The sequence below is a fragment of the Carex rostrata genome, chromosome 25, assembly GCF_964058835.1.
Source record: "Carex rostrata chromosome 25, lpCarRost1.2, whole genome shotgun sequence".
NCBI lineage: Eukaryota > Viridiplantae > Streptophyta > Magnoliopsida > Poales > Cyperaceae > Carex > Carex rostrata.
Window position 1 is genome coordinate 4,183,540 of NC_135942.1, and position 19,077 is coordinate 4,202,616.

At 32.7% G+C, this 19,077-nt stretch overlaps 2 protein-coding genes across 3 annotated transcripts; one reads left to right on the forward strand and one right to left on the reverse strand.

The window, feature by feature from the left end:
- Window positions 1-1,740: 1,740 nt before the first annotated feature.
- Window positions 1,741-6,648, reverse strand: LOC144543766 (BRAP2 RING ZnF UBP domain-containing protein 2-like). The gene is made up of 12 exons (XM_078292160.1): window positions 6,334-6,648; window positions 5,819-5,934; window positions 5,623-5,731; window positions 4,994-5,099; window positions 4,516-4,619; window positions 4,075-4,181; window positions 3,579-3,816; window positions 2,977-3,030; window positions 2,740-2,883; window positions 2,305-2,369; window positions 2,140-2,194; window positions 1,741-2,022 (listed from the first exon to the last, which is right to left on the reverse strand). Exons 1-12 carry the CDS (start codon window positions 6,553-6,555, stop codon window positions 1,867-1,869), a joined length of 1,476 nt encoding a protein of 491 aa, XP_078148286.1. The 5' UTR covers window positions 6,556-6,648; the 3' UTR covers window positions 1,741-1,866.
- Window positions 6,649-8,678: 2,030 nt separating this feature from the next.
- On the forward strand, window positions 8,679-14,112 carry LOC144543635 (S-adenosyl-L-methionine-dependent methyltransferases superfamily protein). Of its 2 annotated transcripts, XM_078291970.1 has the most exons (9): window positions 8,689-8,971; window positions 9,308-9,408; window positions 9,877-10,017; window positions 10,701-10,782; window positions 11,254-11,447; window positions 12,052-12,163; window positions 12,762-12,875; window positions 13,507-13,670; window positions 13,877-14,112. In XM_078291970.1, exons 1-8 carry the CDS (start codon window positions 8,777-8,779, stop codon window positions 13,642-13,644), a joined length of 1,077 nt encoding a protein of 358 aa, XP_078148096.1. In that variant the 5' UTR covers window positions 8,689-8,776; the 3' UTR covers window positions 13,645-13,670; window positions 13,877-14,112. The 2 variants fall into 2 exon arrangements, with proteins under 2 accessions (XP_078148095.1, XP_078148096.1); XM_078291969.1 differs by lacking the exon at window positions 13,877-14,112 and having other exon boundaries at window positions 8,679-8,971; window positions 13,507-13,789.
- Window positions 14,113-19,077: the final 4,965 nt, after the last annotated feature.

Sequence of the window (19,077 nt, forward strand, 5' to 3'; positions counted from 1 at the left end):
TACATATAAAGGGTCCAAAAATTTCTCCCGCCCCGGGCTCCAAAATCTTCAGGACCGGCCCTGACTCTGAACCAACTTGATAAGCATGAATATGAAACTTAATGAGACAGTTGATGAGAAAATTAGTTAACCAATAAACTAACTGTTGGCAAAAGTATAAACCTAATACAATCACAAATCGATATTAAGAACCAAATTGCTAGTAAAAATAAACATTTATATGATAAATTTTATTCGTAATTTAACTCTGATCTATTTATATTTGATTTGATTATAAACATATACAAGCACAATAAAATAGTTTTTAAGAAAGATCTATTTATAAGAAAGATTATATTAACGAGTTTACCATCTTATCATCAAAAAAGTTTTTTAAGTTTTAAGAAATGGTTCGTATTTCTTGAATTTTGATGACGCAGACTCTACCATTATATATAGAAGTGGTAGTTTAATTTCCAAATTGTAAGCATACTGAATTGGTTTGAGTTTTTTATTATCATGGATCCTAGTCCTACCATATATTGATCGCGGGTTTTATATTTTGCTATTGCAGACACTTCAATAGCAAAACCAACAGCAAAAAAAATAAAAAAAAGTTTGGCTGTTTACAGTACCATGGAAAAAATGAACTTTTAGAGTGATCGACTGATTGTGATTGCTATTTCACTCGCCCTTTTTTTGTTTGTTTGTATTGTGCCTCATAGTTATCTATTTGGATCAATTGCCCTTTAAGAATGTACAATTATTGAGGGGCTAGGTTACTATGACATTGGTGTTATTTGAAATTAAATAACACCAACTTTTAAACCCTTAGATCTGCCTTGAGATTCGTACAAAATAAAGTGCTTGAACAGTAAAAGCGGATATTACGAATCTCAAGGCAGATCTAAGGGTTTAAAAGTTGGTGTTATTTAATTTCAAATAACACCAATGTCATAGTAGCCTAACTCATTATTGAGAGGTGATAAGGTAGCAGGTTTGAAATTTTAATGAAAATATCTTATGAATATTAAATAGTCAAAATAATTTGATCCTCAACTTCTTCTTAAGAAAATAAAATATACAATTTTCAAGCAAATCTGAGTGCAGATGGCATATTCTCCATGCATGTTGATCGATGTTAATAGCAAGGTCGTCTAGTAACCTCGTCAATCAATGTAATTGCTTTAGAGTTGGACATACAAGACTAGTGGATATATAGTGGTATAGATTTAAGTTACTTTGTTCCAAGTTGATCGATGTTAAATAGGTAGTCTAGCAACTTCCCCAATTAATATAATTTGTTTTGTAGTCGATGATACTACTGGATAGTGAATACATATTAGTTAGACCGTTAAGAGTGAGTTTATTGTAATATGCATATTACGGATTGGTTCGTAATACGTTACATTGTTTACAGAGATTTTTGGGTTGCATAGACACTCAGCCATGCAAGATTATTGCACATTCCAGTCTTTCCGCGGCTCTCTAAAATAAAATTCAGACAATATATACTTCCAACTATTTTTTGTGGTTAAAGCTGGTCAATAAATGTATAAAATATTTGGAAATATTGATACGGATTATAGATATTTGATATATGATTTGGGTTGGTTTCTGTTCCCACCTTAAAACAGTTAGCACGGCATCAGATACTAGACGGTTCATATTAGAATGGGAATGCCATTTCGTTAGGATGAATTTCGAATCAAGTTATTGTGCTTCAGAAAAACTAATAACCATTGACATATGGAGCTTCAATTATTCCCAGAAAACATTCCATTCAAAAAGATTTTTACAACCAAATTACAAACCTTTACTTTTCCCACCTTCGATATTATGAACATGTGAATGATTTTCCTTTTTTTTTATATGTAAGCATATATTCTAGTAAGATTCTTCTCCTTTTCCTGATGTATCGGAAGTGCTGTTGCTACTAGAAGGCAAGGGAGGAACTGTAGCATTTTCAATTTCTGGTGTAGCTGACTCACTGGAGCCATGATCAGTACTCACATTTTCAATTTGAGCAATTAGAGCACTCAGCTGTCATAAGTTAAGAACAGAATATGTAAGGTAATATCCAAAAATTAAGATAGAAATGAATGCAGCACAAAGAAATCCATGGTTGAATTAGAGATAAAGCCATAAAAATATACAAACCTGTTCCTCCAATTGATTGACTTTCAAATCTTTCAGTCTAGTACTAATTTGCTCCCTGGATATAGGGAAAAAAAATTTAGATAACATGGTCGGAAAATATTTCACGCCAAATAAAATGAGATTACATCAAGAATCAGTTGAATTCATGCTTTACAGAGTTCGTACCTCTTTTCAGCCTTTTTTATCTTCTCTCCCCACATCTCTTGGTTTTCCAAAAGATTCTTGTTTATCTTTTGTCCATAAAAAAGTGGGAAAAAAAAAAGTTGAAACAAGGTATATGATCAATGTTAGGAACACTCATAAAAATTAAATAATTAAATAAGAAAACAAGGTTCTGAAACAGAATCAGATATACCAATGGTAGTTTCTTTCAATTAAAGATACAGGCACAAGATGTACTAACAACAAGATGCACCAAAAATAATTCAATTTAATTTGGTACAAATAAAAAAAAAAAGGTTTCTGTCTTGCTTCTGATTCAAAACCTCAGCATAAACCTAGATTTGCAAGACCAAACTGTCAACGCTATGTTTCGTACCCAGCTTCACCTGTCAGCTGTCACTATTAGAAATCAACGTGTATGACAAGTATACTATTTACCTCTCGAAGAAATGTTCTCTCTTCAATGGCTTTATTTAATTTTGCTTGCAATTTTGGTAGCTTTGCATTTAGAGCTTTTTCAACAGCCTCAGCTATTTCTTTATCGTTGTCTTCTTTAATTTCCAGTAGAAGTGACTCGAAGTGCTACAATTCAATAAAAATAACTTTTTTCATAAATGAAGCTGCAAAAGCGAGCATTCCATTTCCGATAGAAAGAGTAAGGGAACCTAAACATACTTTTCTCTGGTTCTCCAGTTGTGAGGTGAGAAGATTATTGTATTCTTCAACAATCTGCAAAGTTATTGAGCTAAAAGTAAGCACTTTAAATTCTAATAAAAAAGGTTCTTAATGACTACCAAGCATTACCATATATACATATACATGTACTAGCCCAAACTACTAATCAGTTTTTTCGTTGTTGGATGGTGCTTTTGACTCTCAGTCTCAACTAACAAAACATTACTTATCTTAAGAAATAAAAACCCTCAAAAAATCATTCAAAATTTAGAGGGCACCCTTAAGAAAATAACAGCTCCCACTTTGCAGTACAAATAAAGAACGTTTAAATATGTGTACTAGATTTGGAATATTAGAGGACGTAGTAGACCTTGGTTACAAGCAGCTTCATCACATGCACTACTCATTTTACTGGACTCTCACTAAGCCAAAATAGTTTAATGTTGGTTGCTCACTAAAGTACAAGTTTACCGAAACAGTTTGCTATGTGCTTGAACCTTAAATATATGATTAAGTGAAAGAAACCAATAGATCAAATTAATAACAAATATAGAAAAAAGAAAAATTAAATTAAAAAAAATAAGATTTAGTTAGAAAATTACAGCTTCAACTTTGCTATTCAAAAGAACCTCACTAAGATCTTCATCGCAGTCACAGCTTCTATCAATCTCTTCTCCCTGGTCACCACTTAATTCAACTAATTTGCCATCAGTTTTTGACTGAATTAAACGGTGCACATAATTATCTCCTACATAATCCCACACTCTTTGGGTCTCCAATTCGAGAGAATAGCAGTGATGTGTCTCCCTCCAGTGTCTTACAGCATGCCCTTCTTTATACCTGTAGTGTTGAACAAAAATAATAAAAAAGGAACAACAATATGGAAAATGTCATCAAACATAACAAAAAGGAAAAAATCTAACAAAATATAATAAAAATAGTACAACCATCACAAATAGTCAAATACCCTTCTCGACTCGGTATACTTTTCACAGTTAATATACTTGATACAATCAGCATACCTCCCATATCCCAAGTTAAAATTAATTAAAAAAGAAAAAAAAAGGGAGAAGATTGAAATTAGTAGTTCTTCTTTACCTGCCACAACCGACAAAACCACAAATGACACACATCCATAGGTTCTCAGATTCACCACATATAGAGCATGTTGATTGATCGGCTTGTTGCTGACAGTATCTACAAACCTATTGAAACCATTTAAACATATGTAATGAGAGATAATTACATAACCAATCATGACTTGCCCAAATCAGGAAAAAGTGAAATTCTAGCTAAAATCTCAGATTAAAATAATTCATTTGTCAAATATGTTCTACTCCAAAGCCTCCTCTCAAATGAAAGCCACTTTGTTTGTTATTTATTTGCTAAAACAAAGGTTAGTGATAGCAAAATACCTCACCCAAAATATCAAAAAATGGCCAAATAAAATAAGTCTACAGTAAAGTAAAAGCACGTAGAGAACAATTTGCACGTGCACAGAGAAAGAGAGAGAGAGGAGGTGAGGATATGACAACTCACAGGACATGAAGAGTCGGTCCATTTAGAAATGCACGAACAGTGGAAAGAATGGTTGCAAATTGTTGTTAGAATTCCACCAGTGTCTTTATCTTGATCTAGTCTCTCTACAGGAGGGGATAAAGGGAAAAAAAAAAAGCAACATAGAAAAAAGAAGGTTTTAATCAGTATATGAACTCTGCAATAACAATACAACTGAACACAAAAATATGAAAAAAAAAATCAATAATAAAACTATAAACTATGCATGAAGCCGAAATTACTGAAAAATAAAGTCAATATATATTGTACTTGTGATTAATACCCATTTGCAAACTTTGCAACTAACACCCAACAATTTTTGAAAGCTTGCAATTAGGTGTCTTGATTTAGGTTTTACTATTTGAAAGCTATTTGTGATTAGGCACTGATGTTATAGGCATATAACAAGTCTTGATATAGCTGATTATTTAACAAGGCAAGCACACACAACTGCACTCACCAAGACATACTGGGCAATCAGCTGAACTTGAAACAGATATTTGTGCACGTTCTATTAGTTCAGTTTCCTGTACATCTGATGTATAGCGTACACAGCAAATATCTCCCTGTATAAAAAAACTACATACAATTACCATAACACAGTCCTTTTTTCAGATATTTGTAAAATTCCCATGCAGTACAGAATAATTTCCATTAACAATGCCCAGTTTGGTACACAAGTGTCTGAATTAAAAAGTAAAGTGCCAAATTCTGGTGTACTATTCTCAGGAAGTCCACCATACTTATGCCAATACTAGTATGTATTGATTTGTACACACTTATACATGATTTCACTTAACCTAAATTTCAGGTAGTCTGCAAGTGTTTAACAAGCCAAAAATAAATCTGGTGATGAAGTGCCATTCCAACAGAATGTAATAGCCATACAACAAGTACTGTACTCACTTTGAAGGTACCCGATCAGTACATTTCTAGAACTAATGTGGTAGTTAACAGTTACCCTACCACACCAACACCCGACCTAAATGTTATGAAGTGGTCATGCTTGCTCTAAACCAACATGTGCCAATTAATTAATTAACTAATCAAATCTGACAATGAAGTCCTATTGTGCTGAGGTGACTTAACCTCAAGAGAAGAGAAGCGCTTTCCGTTGAAACGCTTATAGAAATCATCAGTGGAACTTTGCTCGTCAAACGTAATAATTACGCTGTACTGGTCATCCACACCATCAATCCTGATCCACCAAACAAAGGGGGAAAAGAATTAAAGATATATCCTAGAAAAAAAAAAAACTAATACCTACAGCATTGAAAAATAATACCTGACAATACGCATTCCAAGCATGTGTTGTATAAAAGAGCCACAAAATCGACAAAAATCAGCATAGGTCATATGATTAGGGACTGAAAGAACACACACCAAAGGCTTCCTCCCAATCTAGACACCAAAATTTGAATCAGCGTCTCTCATCAACATTCGTTTCAGATATGATTGATTTCTGTAATTCATTCATATGAATATTTTTGTTTTTCCTTTTCACCTTGAATTAGGAAGAGAAGAAAGTTCGTGCAGTGATTGCTTAGTCCTAAATACATGTTAGCACAAAGGTTAAATTATGAACATAGCTGTTCATTGTTCTTTGAAAAGCTCTCATTAATTGCACATTTAAAGTCACAAAAGTGACAAAAGCAGTGATCTCCATTCTCCCGACAACAAACATCAGCATTGCAACTTTAATCATATAACTCTTCATAAATCGTAGTTAAACATGTGGACACATGATTCAATTATGATCCTACTCGAATAGAAGAAGCTAAAATGTTTATGTTATCATACTGGAAGAATCAAAGAAGAGGAGGGAGCAATATCACGGTAGAGGTGCATGATGCCACGTGTCTCCTCGATCCTAGGGTTTCCCGAGGAGAAGAGCACTGCCTCAGTGGGACCCGCGGAGGACGACGATGGAGAGGAGGAAGAAGAAGGAACGCTGGTATGATCGGAGTTGGACATTGGAGTAGGAGGAAAACCGATCGGATCTAACCCATTGGAGGCAGACATGGCGGTTGCGTAGTAATAGACGAGCAATCGCTTTTCTTTTTTAATACTCTAATCTGTAGTCTGCAGTGCTCCGGCGTCCGGCTTCTCAAGAAATCTATACCAACGTGAACCGAGTCAACCGACCCAGACCAACAACTACATCTACAAGTCAAGCTCTAAAACTTACGGGCCAGGCTGGACCGACCGAATATGTATGCAGCAAATCCGACTCAATATTTTGGCCCACTATATGTATCAGGTTTGTACTCGGCCTCTTGTCTCAAAAGTTAAAACCGATCTAACTGTCCAACATAATCAATCCTAAAGTAACCAAATTTTTAGTTTAGATCCGGACCGTACGATCAAAATTCTGACTAACTCGATTCGAGTTGAAATGATCGCATAGACATAGAGAGTTTACTATTTGTGTGAGAACAGATAGTCCGGATCCAAACTCACAATTTTGAGTTAGGATTCAAATTCACTTAGACATGACTCGACTGCGACCGTGCGACGACATATAGTGCTCTGGTCTAGCCTAACTTGATATTAGTAAATACACTGTTATTTATTTAATTTTTTTTTTTAATTTCACTTCAGAAACATATACTTTACTACTTTAGTTATAGTACTAAGTGCTGCATAAAGTTTTAGGTCTGTGAACATGTCTTATTTTTAATAAGACATTCTATAGGTGATTTCGTTCCGAATTATTATAATTGAAAAAACGAGAGAGATTACAAGTAGGAACGTCAACAAAATTCTTTTATCTATTTATCATATTCATATTGCATTCAGTAAAATAGTATAGATAAGAAATAATTTTTGTTACCTTATCCGATAAGAATATGAGCCAGAGCTATTTTATATCCGATATTAATAATTGTTAAATATAACATTACATATAATATAAGAGTCCAATTTAATTATTTAAATGATAATTTCTATTAGCGTAAATAAATTTTTTTCATAATGAGACTGAAACGTTCAATTCGCGCAAAGAGTCTCCTTGTCTAGAAATTTGTTTTATTTTTTTTATCTTTTTAGTAAATTGTTTTTTTTTTCAGAAAGAACAACAAATTTCGAAGTTTAGGTAATTGAAAAACAAATACAAAATCTCACTAATTAAAGAAGCAACCAAAAGCAGCTAGACGGTCAAAATAAATTAAGGTATAAAATTGTCCGTCAATTGAGATATTCGAAGGCTGGTAAATTAATAATAAGAGAAATTATTTGTACATCTTTATCTTTATTTAAAAGTATTAACAATTAATATTTAGTTATTCATATTTGATTTTGATATGCCCTATGTCCTGGGAGGACTAGGTTGTAAGTTTAGACCTTGGATTCGTCCTGCTCTTGACGAACGGTCCGAATTCGAGATTAGACTAAAGATTTTCACAGAGAAATATTTTTAAGATATTCGGACTCCAACCTGTATAATATCTCGTCTAGCTAGAAAAAGTTCAGTCCCTCTTTATTGGGACTTTTTATCTTGAATAGGACATCCCCTACTCTGGCCTATATGATACCCTTAAACTGATACCGAGTTGGGTTTTTCGGGTGAGGCCCAATTAGGCTATGTTAAGAAGGGCCCAATTTGGTCTCATCATGTAAGGTTGTTGGGCCTTTTCAGGCCGAATTTGTTTGTTGGGTATGGGTCTTTGCTTGATTTTGGGTTGGTCTCTAATAGAGGTCCGAATTCTGAATTATTTTTGATCCAAGACTAGTGTTGTCAAGATCTCGTATACGGGAGAGGGGGGTGTCCGATGGGCATCGGACCAAATCCGGTTCGATGGGGGTTTAAACCGTCAGATCTGCTTTAGGATTCGTGTGTACGGATTTTAAAGCAGACGCAAAATTGCGGGTGCGAATCCTAAAGCAGATCTGACGGTTTAAACCCCCCATCGAACCGGATTTGGTCCGATGCCCATCGGAAACCCCCCTCTCCCCTCGTATACATGCCTCTATCAGACTTTTAAGTATATCTGTCTATTATATGAAAAGTGTCATGATTTTTTTCTGAATAATTATAAAAAAAATTAAGCTAAATATTTTATTAAATAAGTAAAGAGGTATCTATAAATATTTTTATAAAAGATTGTATGAAATAAATAAGAAAGAAAGTATAAGCACCACCAATCACAGCGCTACGTAGTAAAGCGAGGACCCTTCAATTCCCGGGAGCACACAAATAAACCCGCTCAGTTGCACGGCACGGTAGAGCGGGTAGAGAGAGAAGATGGCGGTTAGAGCAGTGATTGCTTCGCCTTCGCCTTCGCCTTCGCCTTCACCCTCTGCACCTTTCCCACCTACCTTTCGTCGGAAATTACATGTATGCCCTTCATCTTTTCCTGTTCGTTCAACAGTTTTGCGCTTCCATCAAGCGTCGTCTCGCCAGCTGCGGGTTTATGGGAACGCCGTCGCCTTAGACCCGGTATTACTCTTTCATTCTAATTTATCCTTTTTCTTCATCTTAGTTCCTGCACTTTGTGGATCAGTTGAGAGCTCAATTGATATTGTAATATAATTCCATGGCTTTAATTAGTGGTTTTGATTCTATTGGACTCTGTATTATTGAGTAATTTGCAGTCACATTACTTTAATTTGTTTCTATTTTATTGTGTCCATATATAATTTTTTATCAGAAAATTATTTTTCATCTGTGTGCATCACAATTCAGAAGATAAATTATTTTTCATCTGTGTGCATCACAATTCTTACTTCGATAAATTATACTTGTATTTTTATTTATTTTTGTTTTTCTTTTCAGTTGGCTAAAGTTCTGCGCAACAATTCAGAAGAAGCCACTTATTTCGCATGCCCAATTTGTTATGAACCGCTGATAAGAAAAGGGCCTCCTGGATTTAACTTGTATGTTTTTTTTTTTTAATCAAAATTATTTAGCTGACTTTGATTGAATATATAATTCTAACTTCGACCTTTGGATGATTTTTAAGTTTCATCTTTGCAAATATATTATTGAACATAATTTAAGAAAATATATGCAGAAATAAGCCTCAACTATTCTCGATTTTACAGCTCAACCTTATTTTAGTCCAATTTCATATGCCAGCTGTTTTGCGTACCTGTCCTTAGCATCTACTTTTTATTAATTTTAGGGTTAAAACCAAAAAAAAAAATGATAAAAGAAAGAAATAAACTAGTATTCCTAACTATCCAGCATGGCATAAAACAGTATGAAATCCAATTGTACTTTTGCTTGAGTGCTTACTTTTATTGTGTGGTAGTTTGTTGTTGCTGTTCCAAGTTCAATTAAATGGATGCACTCTATTGTAATAAGTACTTGAGTTTTAAATTAACAGTTAATCTTCATTTTAGGCCAGCTATATATAGGTCGGGTTTCAAGTGCCAGAAGTGCAATAAAACATTTTCCAGCAGAGATGTGTTCTTAGACCTTACTGTTACATCTGGCATGAAAGAGTATAATGAGATTAAACCCGTCAGAACCGAGCTATTTAGGTACGTTTTAACTTAGATGGGTATTTGCAAAAAAAAAAGCAATTAATGCCCAACCTTTTTATTTTAATTGGGAACAACACAATAAAGTTGATATAAAAATGACCAACTTGCCATGGAACCTCTATTATTGAGTCAATCACTTTCTACCATTATGCGTACGTAATTCAAAATTTTGGTTTTGAGAGAATAGCTTATTATATGAGCAATTTAATTGTGACATATACCATATGCATTTGGAAAGAGAGGGCTTCTCCAATGTTTGTTTGCAAATATTGCTATGTAGTTGGTTTAATTTGCAAATAATTCGTGATAAATTGGGTAGAGCAATTGACAAAAAAATAAGAAACAAAAAGATGATTGAGCTTGGTTAAAGTGAAAATTGCCATGTTCCAAACCCACATCAGATTTTTTTGTTTAATTTTTAAATTTCAAATGGTATGACTAAGCATGGTTTTAAAAAATATAGCTAATGAAGGGGTAATCGAACAAAAGAAGCACATACATAAACACTACTCAAAATTAGACAAAGGATACCATGTAACCAATACTCTGAACCCACTGAACATGTATGCAATGAAAGATGATAATTTACACAGCACATTCCAGTGCAATGCGTTTTTCCTAAAGCCAATACTGTTTTTGATTTATTATGAATGGCTTGTATTTTCCAATTTCAATTATAGGAGCCCTTTAGTCTCTTTTCTGTATGAAAGAGGTTGGCGCCAGAACTTCAACCGAAGCGGTTTCCCTGGTCCTGAGGAAGAGGTATCACTCTCGTATGTCTATGGCATAATTAATTTGTATATAATCATGTAGCTTGAACTGGGTACTTATGGTGTTTTTTGGGGCTCGTAGTTGAAGTTAACTATAACTCCAACCATGCATCAGTTCTGACTTCTGATACCATCTTTTCATCAACAGTTCTACTAATGTATAAATATCTTTTGTTTCTGAAATAAGTAAAATTTTATTCCCCTCAACGGCTGAACCCAAAAAGCAAAAAGCAAGATTTTATCCCCTCAATGGCCGAACCCAAACCCTAATGCAAACACAAGTCCTCTACCACTATTTACTGGTCTCAGACAAGAAAAACAAGCAAGCATTTTTGTCTTATCAGCTTTCTATTTCTATGCCCTTCTTGGCACAGAAGGCACAACAAGAGGGATCAGTACCAGATTTTCTACAACATTTTTATATAATTATTTCTTAATTTTTACATATTCTACAAATTGACAGTTTAATATGGCACAAGAATACTTTGAGCCCGTTGCAGGAGGCCTACTTGTGGATGTGAGTTGCGGAAGCGGCCTGTTCTCTCGTAAATTTGCAAAATCAGGTTCCTATTCTGCAGTTATTGCTCTAGATTTCTCTGAGAACATGCTTCGTCAATGCTATGAATTTTCTAAGCAAGAAGAGAGCCTGTCAAACACGTAAGAACTTCTTAATGTTGGAAACTGGCATCATTCATGTTTTTTGACTCATCGTTTTGATAACTTATTTTGGCTTTTGCAAACAATGCCAATGTTTACCTTTAAACTTTTGTCTAAAATATTTTCCTTTTGAGAAAGAATAGGGTCAAGTCCGTATTTATGTATGGGTATCCATGAGGGATCCTCCATCTGGGTTTCAAACCTGCGGCATCTCACACATAGAGTATTACCTTAGCCACTAGACCAAAGGCTAGTTCTTTTGTCTTTAATATATTGGAACATAAAATTGATGCTTTGAGAAGTATTTTACTAATGGTCGACACTTGACAATTGTGTTGCACCTTTTACAGTAATTTTAATTTTCAGAAATCCAAAATGAAATACACAAAGTGAAGAAATTTATTGTTGCGTACTAAGTTTCTGCAAACTATTTGTGAAGCATTTTTAGTCCTCTATATTTTTGGGGGCAATTTACTAACTTTTTTAGTTAACCAGTACATGTCAGTTTTGTTTCTTTTAAACTCTGTAAACTAGTGGCTGAAAATTGCAAAATGCAAATCTGAATAAACAGTAGATCTTCTTTTTACTTTTGGATTTCATATAGGAACTTTGCACTTGTACGAGCTGATGTATCAAGGCTTCCTTTCGCATCAAGCTCAGTTGATGCCGTACATGCAGGGGCTGCCTTGCATTGTTGGCCATCTCCTTCTAATGCAGTACTAATTATTTTTTCTTATTGTTTATTTATATTTGTTCTTATTTTCTTGACATTTCCTTGTATGTATGCGAATCACCAACCAGTAAGAGGTCTATATCAGCATAGTCAAAAACCATTAAAAAGAGCACTGATGTCTGACATGGTGTGACTGGTTTTGATTGTTATCACCATTGGACCAGGTCGAGAAATAGGTTAAGGTTGTTTTGGGGTTTTAGTTAAAGAGGAGGGCTAAAATGCCTCATCGTGCCTCGTATCCTTTATCTCCGTTTTCAAAGTCAAAACATAGAGTTAGACTGTTTGGACTTTGAAAACGGAGATAATGGATATGAGGCACGATGAGGCATGAAAGACATGAGGCATTTTAACCCTCCTCTTAGTTCAATTGGTTTTTAGTCGGGTTTTGTTGGATTGGATTTTGGGTTGATATATCAAAATTTGTTGGTTAGATTGATCGTGCCTGATCTGGGCAGGTCCCTCAGGTCAGCTCAAATTGTACAACTCTGCCTTTTATTTACGGTAGGCCCCCTGGTGTGATATGGGGTTTTGAAATCTTGATTGTTATACAATATTTTATGGTTTAGCTTTTTTTGTACCAGGTCGCAGAAATAAGCCGTGTTTTGAGAAGTGGTGGTGTATTTGTCGGGACAACTTTTCTCTCAACCAGGCTGAACAACCCCTTTTCTAACGGCTTGTTAAGACCTCTAGGACAGGTGCCTTGTACTGTTTCTTTAATCTGGGACTTTTATTTATATATAATTATTTTAATAATCCTTCAAAGGCAAGTTTTTATTATTTTTAATATTTATTTAAATTTATTTGGAATACATAAGTTTTATTTCTTTTGTCTTGCTTTTAATAAATCAATAGTACTGCACAATCACCACCTCCACATAAATAATGTTTTAGCATAAACTTTCTAATCCCCTAAAGTTGTTATTTTTTAATACCAAAAACATTATTCTAAGAAATTGGATTAGTGAAGGCTCGAAGCATCTGGGCTACATGATCATGTTTGTAAATTTCTGAGACGTTTCACTCCATTGGTATCGAATGCTTTGATTTAGGACAGTAATGCACAATTTTGCATTTTGCTAGCTCTCTTGCCCTCGAATGCTAATTTTATTAAGTTCTGTAGAATGAGAATTTGACTTGAAAAAATTCAGTTCCTCTTTGTTCCAAAATTAACCAGGCAATCAGTATTAAGATAGTCCTGATGAAGAATAATTACCTAGACTCATCCTCAGCTATTTTAACACTATTTCCCAACTAAATTTTCTTAAAGCAACCCTTGAATAATGGAAATCACCAGAGCCTTTACCTTTTTTTTTCATGTCTTTGCAGTTTGTGAGCCAAACAAATAGCAGCTACAATTATTTTAAGGAGAAAGAGATAGAGGATCTATGCAAATCATGCGGTTTAATCAATTATTCGAGTAAAGTTCAACAGGCCTTCATCATGTTCTCTGCTCAAAAGCCCTAATTAAGGCCTACTAAAGCCTTTTACTGGTATGTACAAAAAAATCTGAGTTTATTTCAACAGCATTAGCTGTAATGTAGTTATTGCATTTATTATGTTTATACAAATAATATTTGCTTTATAGAAATAATGGTTCTTGTAGTATAAATTCCACTTCTTCCCTCTCATTTGTTAATAAGCTTTGACTTTACATGATTGAATAGAAACATTTTAAACATCGGTATTAACATCTCAGGTAAGTAGCTGACTAATGGTTGTGCTATCTGGTTGACTTTCTCTTTACGAGAAATTCTTGAAATCAAAGCAGTAATTGGTTGTGATGAAAAAGAAATAAAGATCCACTGCCTTGGCTGTTAAGAAATGATAAAGGTTGAATGGGTTCACAAAGCTATTCTTTTGTTTAAGGCAAAAGCCTGAGCCCGCAAAGCTATTCTTTTGTGATGAATTTGCACAGTTTAGTTTCTCTTGTAAGGTTTAAGATGCCAATAATTTTTATTAATATACTAACATATAATTTAAAAAAATGTATTTTGACACTTAACATTTGTTATATACAAACTTAAATTGATACATTTTGGTTTGGAAACAAAAAGTCAAATGAATGTTAGTGCATTTTATGATCTGAATGAAATGACTATTAGGGCTGGTAACAGAATACATCAGATATTGAAATAAAACAAAAACCGGTAAATACATGACATCATTGTTCAAGTTATGTGGCTACTGGGAACTAGTGGCCCAGCCTTTCACAAATCAGTTCCTCTCACTAATTCAGTTCATTAAAAATGTGTCTGTGGATCTCTGGTATGTCAGAACATCTGCAAGTAATTACCTCAATTACACAATCAAAGTATTAGCATTCTACATGTTTCTAATAAGAAATTTCTTCTTTTACCATTGTCTGAACATGGTTGCTTGACTATTCGTACGGTACATGTTTGTCTCAAGCAAATTCCAGTAGCATCCCAAATCCACTATTCCTTTGTCATATTTTCCCTAATAGTTAGAACATTAAAACAGTGAAAGACATCTGTAGAGATGTACTACAGATGTTGATTATAATTCTGAAAATGAAATTTTCAAATGTACCATTTTACCTACTTGTAAATTAATGGGAGGGGGAACCTATACCATATTCATGTGATGTCTGACAATAGGATCACTCCACTATATACTGTGAAATTAATTTGGTTAAATATAATTTGAGAAATATTTTATCAATGTAATTTTGTCTGAAAAATATGAAATGCCAAATTTGAATTCTCTGGCATATCCTGATATAAAGTTAGATTTCAGGGGGCACACATGAAACAAAAGAAAGAAAATAATGTTGGTGTAACTTTGAGATGGGTAAAAAAGCATGGAGCTTGTTGTAACTTGTGAGAACTCCAGTTGTTTCTTTTTTTCTTTTTTGAAATCTTGAAATCCAACAAAAAGTTACTTGTAGTAAAACCCTTGAGTTGTTAATCTTCTAAATGTTCGTGCAAGTTTTATTTAATAGAAGATGCCAATAACTACATAGATGACTAAGATCTGCCTAGGGTCATTAGTGAATCCTGTACAGTTAAAAAGGAGCTCATCTCATTTAGGTGACTTAATTAGTTGCAAGCTGGATTTCTGAAAACCTAGTTTGTACCAGAGATTTGCCATTTAAAATTTTTGGTACCATTTCAGCTCTAGCAAATCTAAATGTGCTGATTTGGCTTGATATCCATATTTTCGCTACTTCGTACATAGCTACATAAAAGGTTAATACTAAATATTCCACATCTAACATCGAATGGATACACTAGAATTTCATGTATATCCTTCAGAAAATTTGACATTATGATTTCTCATTCGAAAATTCATAATATCATATTTAACATTCTAAATTTAAAAAACTCATAATTTTAACCATTTATTGCTATTTCTATTAAAACTCATTTTAAATTTATAAACTTATTATTTTACCCTTTGTTAAAAAATAAAAATATAAAGCTTGTGTAGGAGAAATATTCAATTTTCTAATTGACAAGTTTATGAGAATAAATGATTAATTTTTCTACTTGCGATACATACACAGTGACATTTAGTCATTTAGACATACATTAGTGAGTGCCATTAGTAGAGAAATGCAAAAACGTTTTGAGCTTAGCAAACCTATATATATATATATATATTATTTTTATTTTTTTTAATAAAGAGTAAAATGAAACCTTATAAAATTTTAAAATGAATTTAACATGAAAGACAATAAATTGATTACAATTTGTGAGTTTTGAAATTTAAAAGAGAAAATATAATATTATAAATTTTAGAAAGAAAACATATGTAATTTTGAGATTTTTGAAAGTTACACATGAAATTATCCAAAAAATAAATAAATAGAACAATATGTACAGACATATACAAAAAAATACACATTTACAACATATACTAAATCAAAAAATGTATACAAGACAAGTCAATTATACGGAAGCAATAAAAAACCGTATTAATAAGTAGTTAGAAAGCCTACTTTAACAGTCAAAAGTTGTTCACTTTATCACAAATCAAATGGCTATCACGTGGAAAAAAAAAAAAAACATAGCTGGTTCCAGTCAAAGTCAATGAGGCCTCAAAAGGGTGGCTAATCCCAAATAATAAATGTGGGATCATGGGAGGGTGACAAAGATTTTTTTAAGAATTTAATACACACAGCTATAGCCTACAAACCTACAGCTAATTAAGGATTAGGCCTAATATTAATATTATGGGGGCTAATTAATTAATTAAAATCTTAGCCTATGACCCGCACGAGTGCTCTTCCCGAGCTATCCAGCTATTCCCCGAATCATCTCAACAGATCTACATGGTTTTGCAAATAAATTAAGGTCTTTTGCATAATTGGACTTGTAAAGTTTAAAATATAGAACTATTTATATATGCTGCGCAGTTTAGTCTAAAAGTTTCTTGTAGATTTGCACCTACATATATATATACTTCTTTGGATCTCACTTTTTCTAAACCACCGTGTCAAATAATGGTTAAATTGTATCAGCATCTCCTTTGCACCTATAAATATAGATTTAAGTTTTACAAGAGATAAGTAAATATATGGAGTGAGGTTATGGTACTATGCAAAGCTTGTATATTGGTCTATATTATGAACCGATATTTTTGTTTTCAAACTTTAAATAGTCAATATGAACCGTTTAACATAAACTCATATGAAAATGTACTTGCAAACTAAATTTTATAGTTTTTAAGTACCTTTTTAGTATCTTTTTAGATAGGTAAAAGTTCACTTTTTTGAATGGTCTATAATTTTTAGATCAACTGATGATTTTCTACCTATAAACAAGTAGTAAAAAAAAATCTAATATGATCTACAAGTACATTTTCATACATAAATTATGTTGAACAATTCATATTGATTGTTTATACTTTGAAAATGAAGATATATTGAAACATAGTATGGACCAATATGCTCTATGCATAATACCATAGCCACACTCTAAAAATATAATATGATTGCAATTCAGATATATATTATGATAACAATTTAGATATTGAGATAAAAATGTTCAATGATTTTGACTTTAGGCCTTGTTTGGTTACTACTTAAAATTAAGAAGGATTAAATTCATTTTGAACTCCATTAGACTCATAACAAAAAAAAAGAAAAAAGAAAAAAGAAAAAAAAACAATGATGTGTTTTGTTTTGAGCTCCATTAATTAGATTCATTTTATTTTTCATCAAATAGCAATATATACAATTCAATCAAAACTTCTTATTAGTTATCATTTAACAAAAAAGATAAGAGATATATACGAGTAATAGCAAGTACGATCGATTCATTTTCTAATAATTTTACTTTTAGACATGCATGTTGATACAGCAGCCCTGTTCATTATTATCCTAATACAGTAATTCATACATGATTTGGAAAATTGGCTGAGTCCGATCGAGTTAACTACTTGAAAACTGGCTGTTATTTGCATCAATTGATCATTTCGGAGTGACTAGAAACGCAGCGCAACGGTAAAATTTTTCTATAGTTAAATGTTATATATATTCTATGTAGAGGAGGATTCCAATGCCTCATTTTCATCATACTTTATCATACTTTATATTTTATATTTTCATTTTCAAAGTTCAAATTGTCGATCCGAACCGTTCAACATGATATATATATATATACTAAAATATGGTTATGAATGAAATTTTATAATTTTTGAAAAAAATTTACTATAAAAAATAAGTAGAAAATTACTGTTTTTTGAACTGTTCAAAAACAGTGATTTTGTATCGCACGTGTGCATGCAACCAACTTTGTATAGAAAAAGATTGCACACGCGGCAAGTCTCCAAAGTGAAGCTGCTAAAAATCTAAAATTGGCAGAGGTCTCACGTGCGCAGGGAATCCAAGGTAAGTACTTGTTGGATACTCCATCACACTTGTGCTGCTTCCATTAATGTGTCAAAGAACACTACAGACTCTACATACTAGTTTCACTCGTAGTAATGAATTATTCGGATTTGGTTCGGCGAGATCAAAAATTCGTGATTCAGGTATAATTCGGATATAATTTGGAAATAATACGGATCGAAACTAAATTCTAAATGTGAGATTTTTTTTAAAAATTTTAACATTAAATAGCAACTTGAATACAAACTTTTATATACAAAAATAAACCCAGAATTAGAGATCTACAGCATTAATTTCAGATTTGGTTGAATGATTTTAATAAGATCTACACCATTAATTTCAGATTCAACCGTTGAGATCTTCACTAAGCATGCAATGAACTCTTTTCAAATTGGAGAGGATCCCAACAGAATACAAAAGATTTGGGCTTCACGTGATCTAGCAGCCCTAGAGGCCTATACTCCTAGAAAAACGCGAAAAGCAAAGTAATTCAAAATTTATCTAGATTTCAAGCTAAAGGTGCGGACTTTTTTTTGCAAATTTAACCCAAATAAAACGTAAAATTCCTTAAATTCACGAATAATTCGTGAATAATTCATTTAATTCGCGAATTAATGTTTTAATCGCAGATTGATTCGCAGAGTACTCAAATCTGAATTATTTCGCGAATAATTCGCGAACCTTGTTACTGTAGTTCCAGTCATCAGTAAAAAAAATAAACAAAATGCATTTCAAAACTGAAATTTGCATATAATTCTAAATTTTCATATGTTGCTCAAGTTCGTTGTCAATAAATGCTCACAATTTATGTAAATATATTCATAAGTGTTTGATTGTAAACAAAAATTATTGTATCATTTTCAACTAAAAAATCTCTATTTTTGAACGGTCTAGAATTTTTAAACCAATTGATTTTTGACCTAACAAATGAAAATAGTAAACAAATTATTAAAAAAAATATAAAATTTGATCTATAAATATATTTTCATACGGTGATTATGTTGAACACTTTAAATTGACGATTTAAACTTTAAAAATAAATT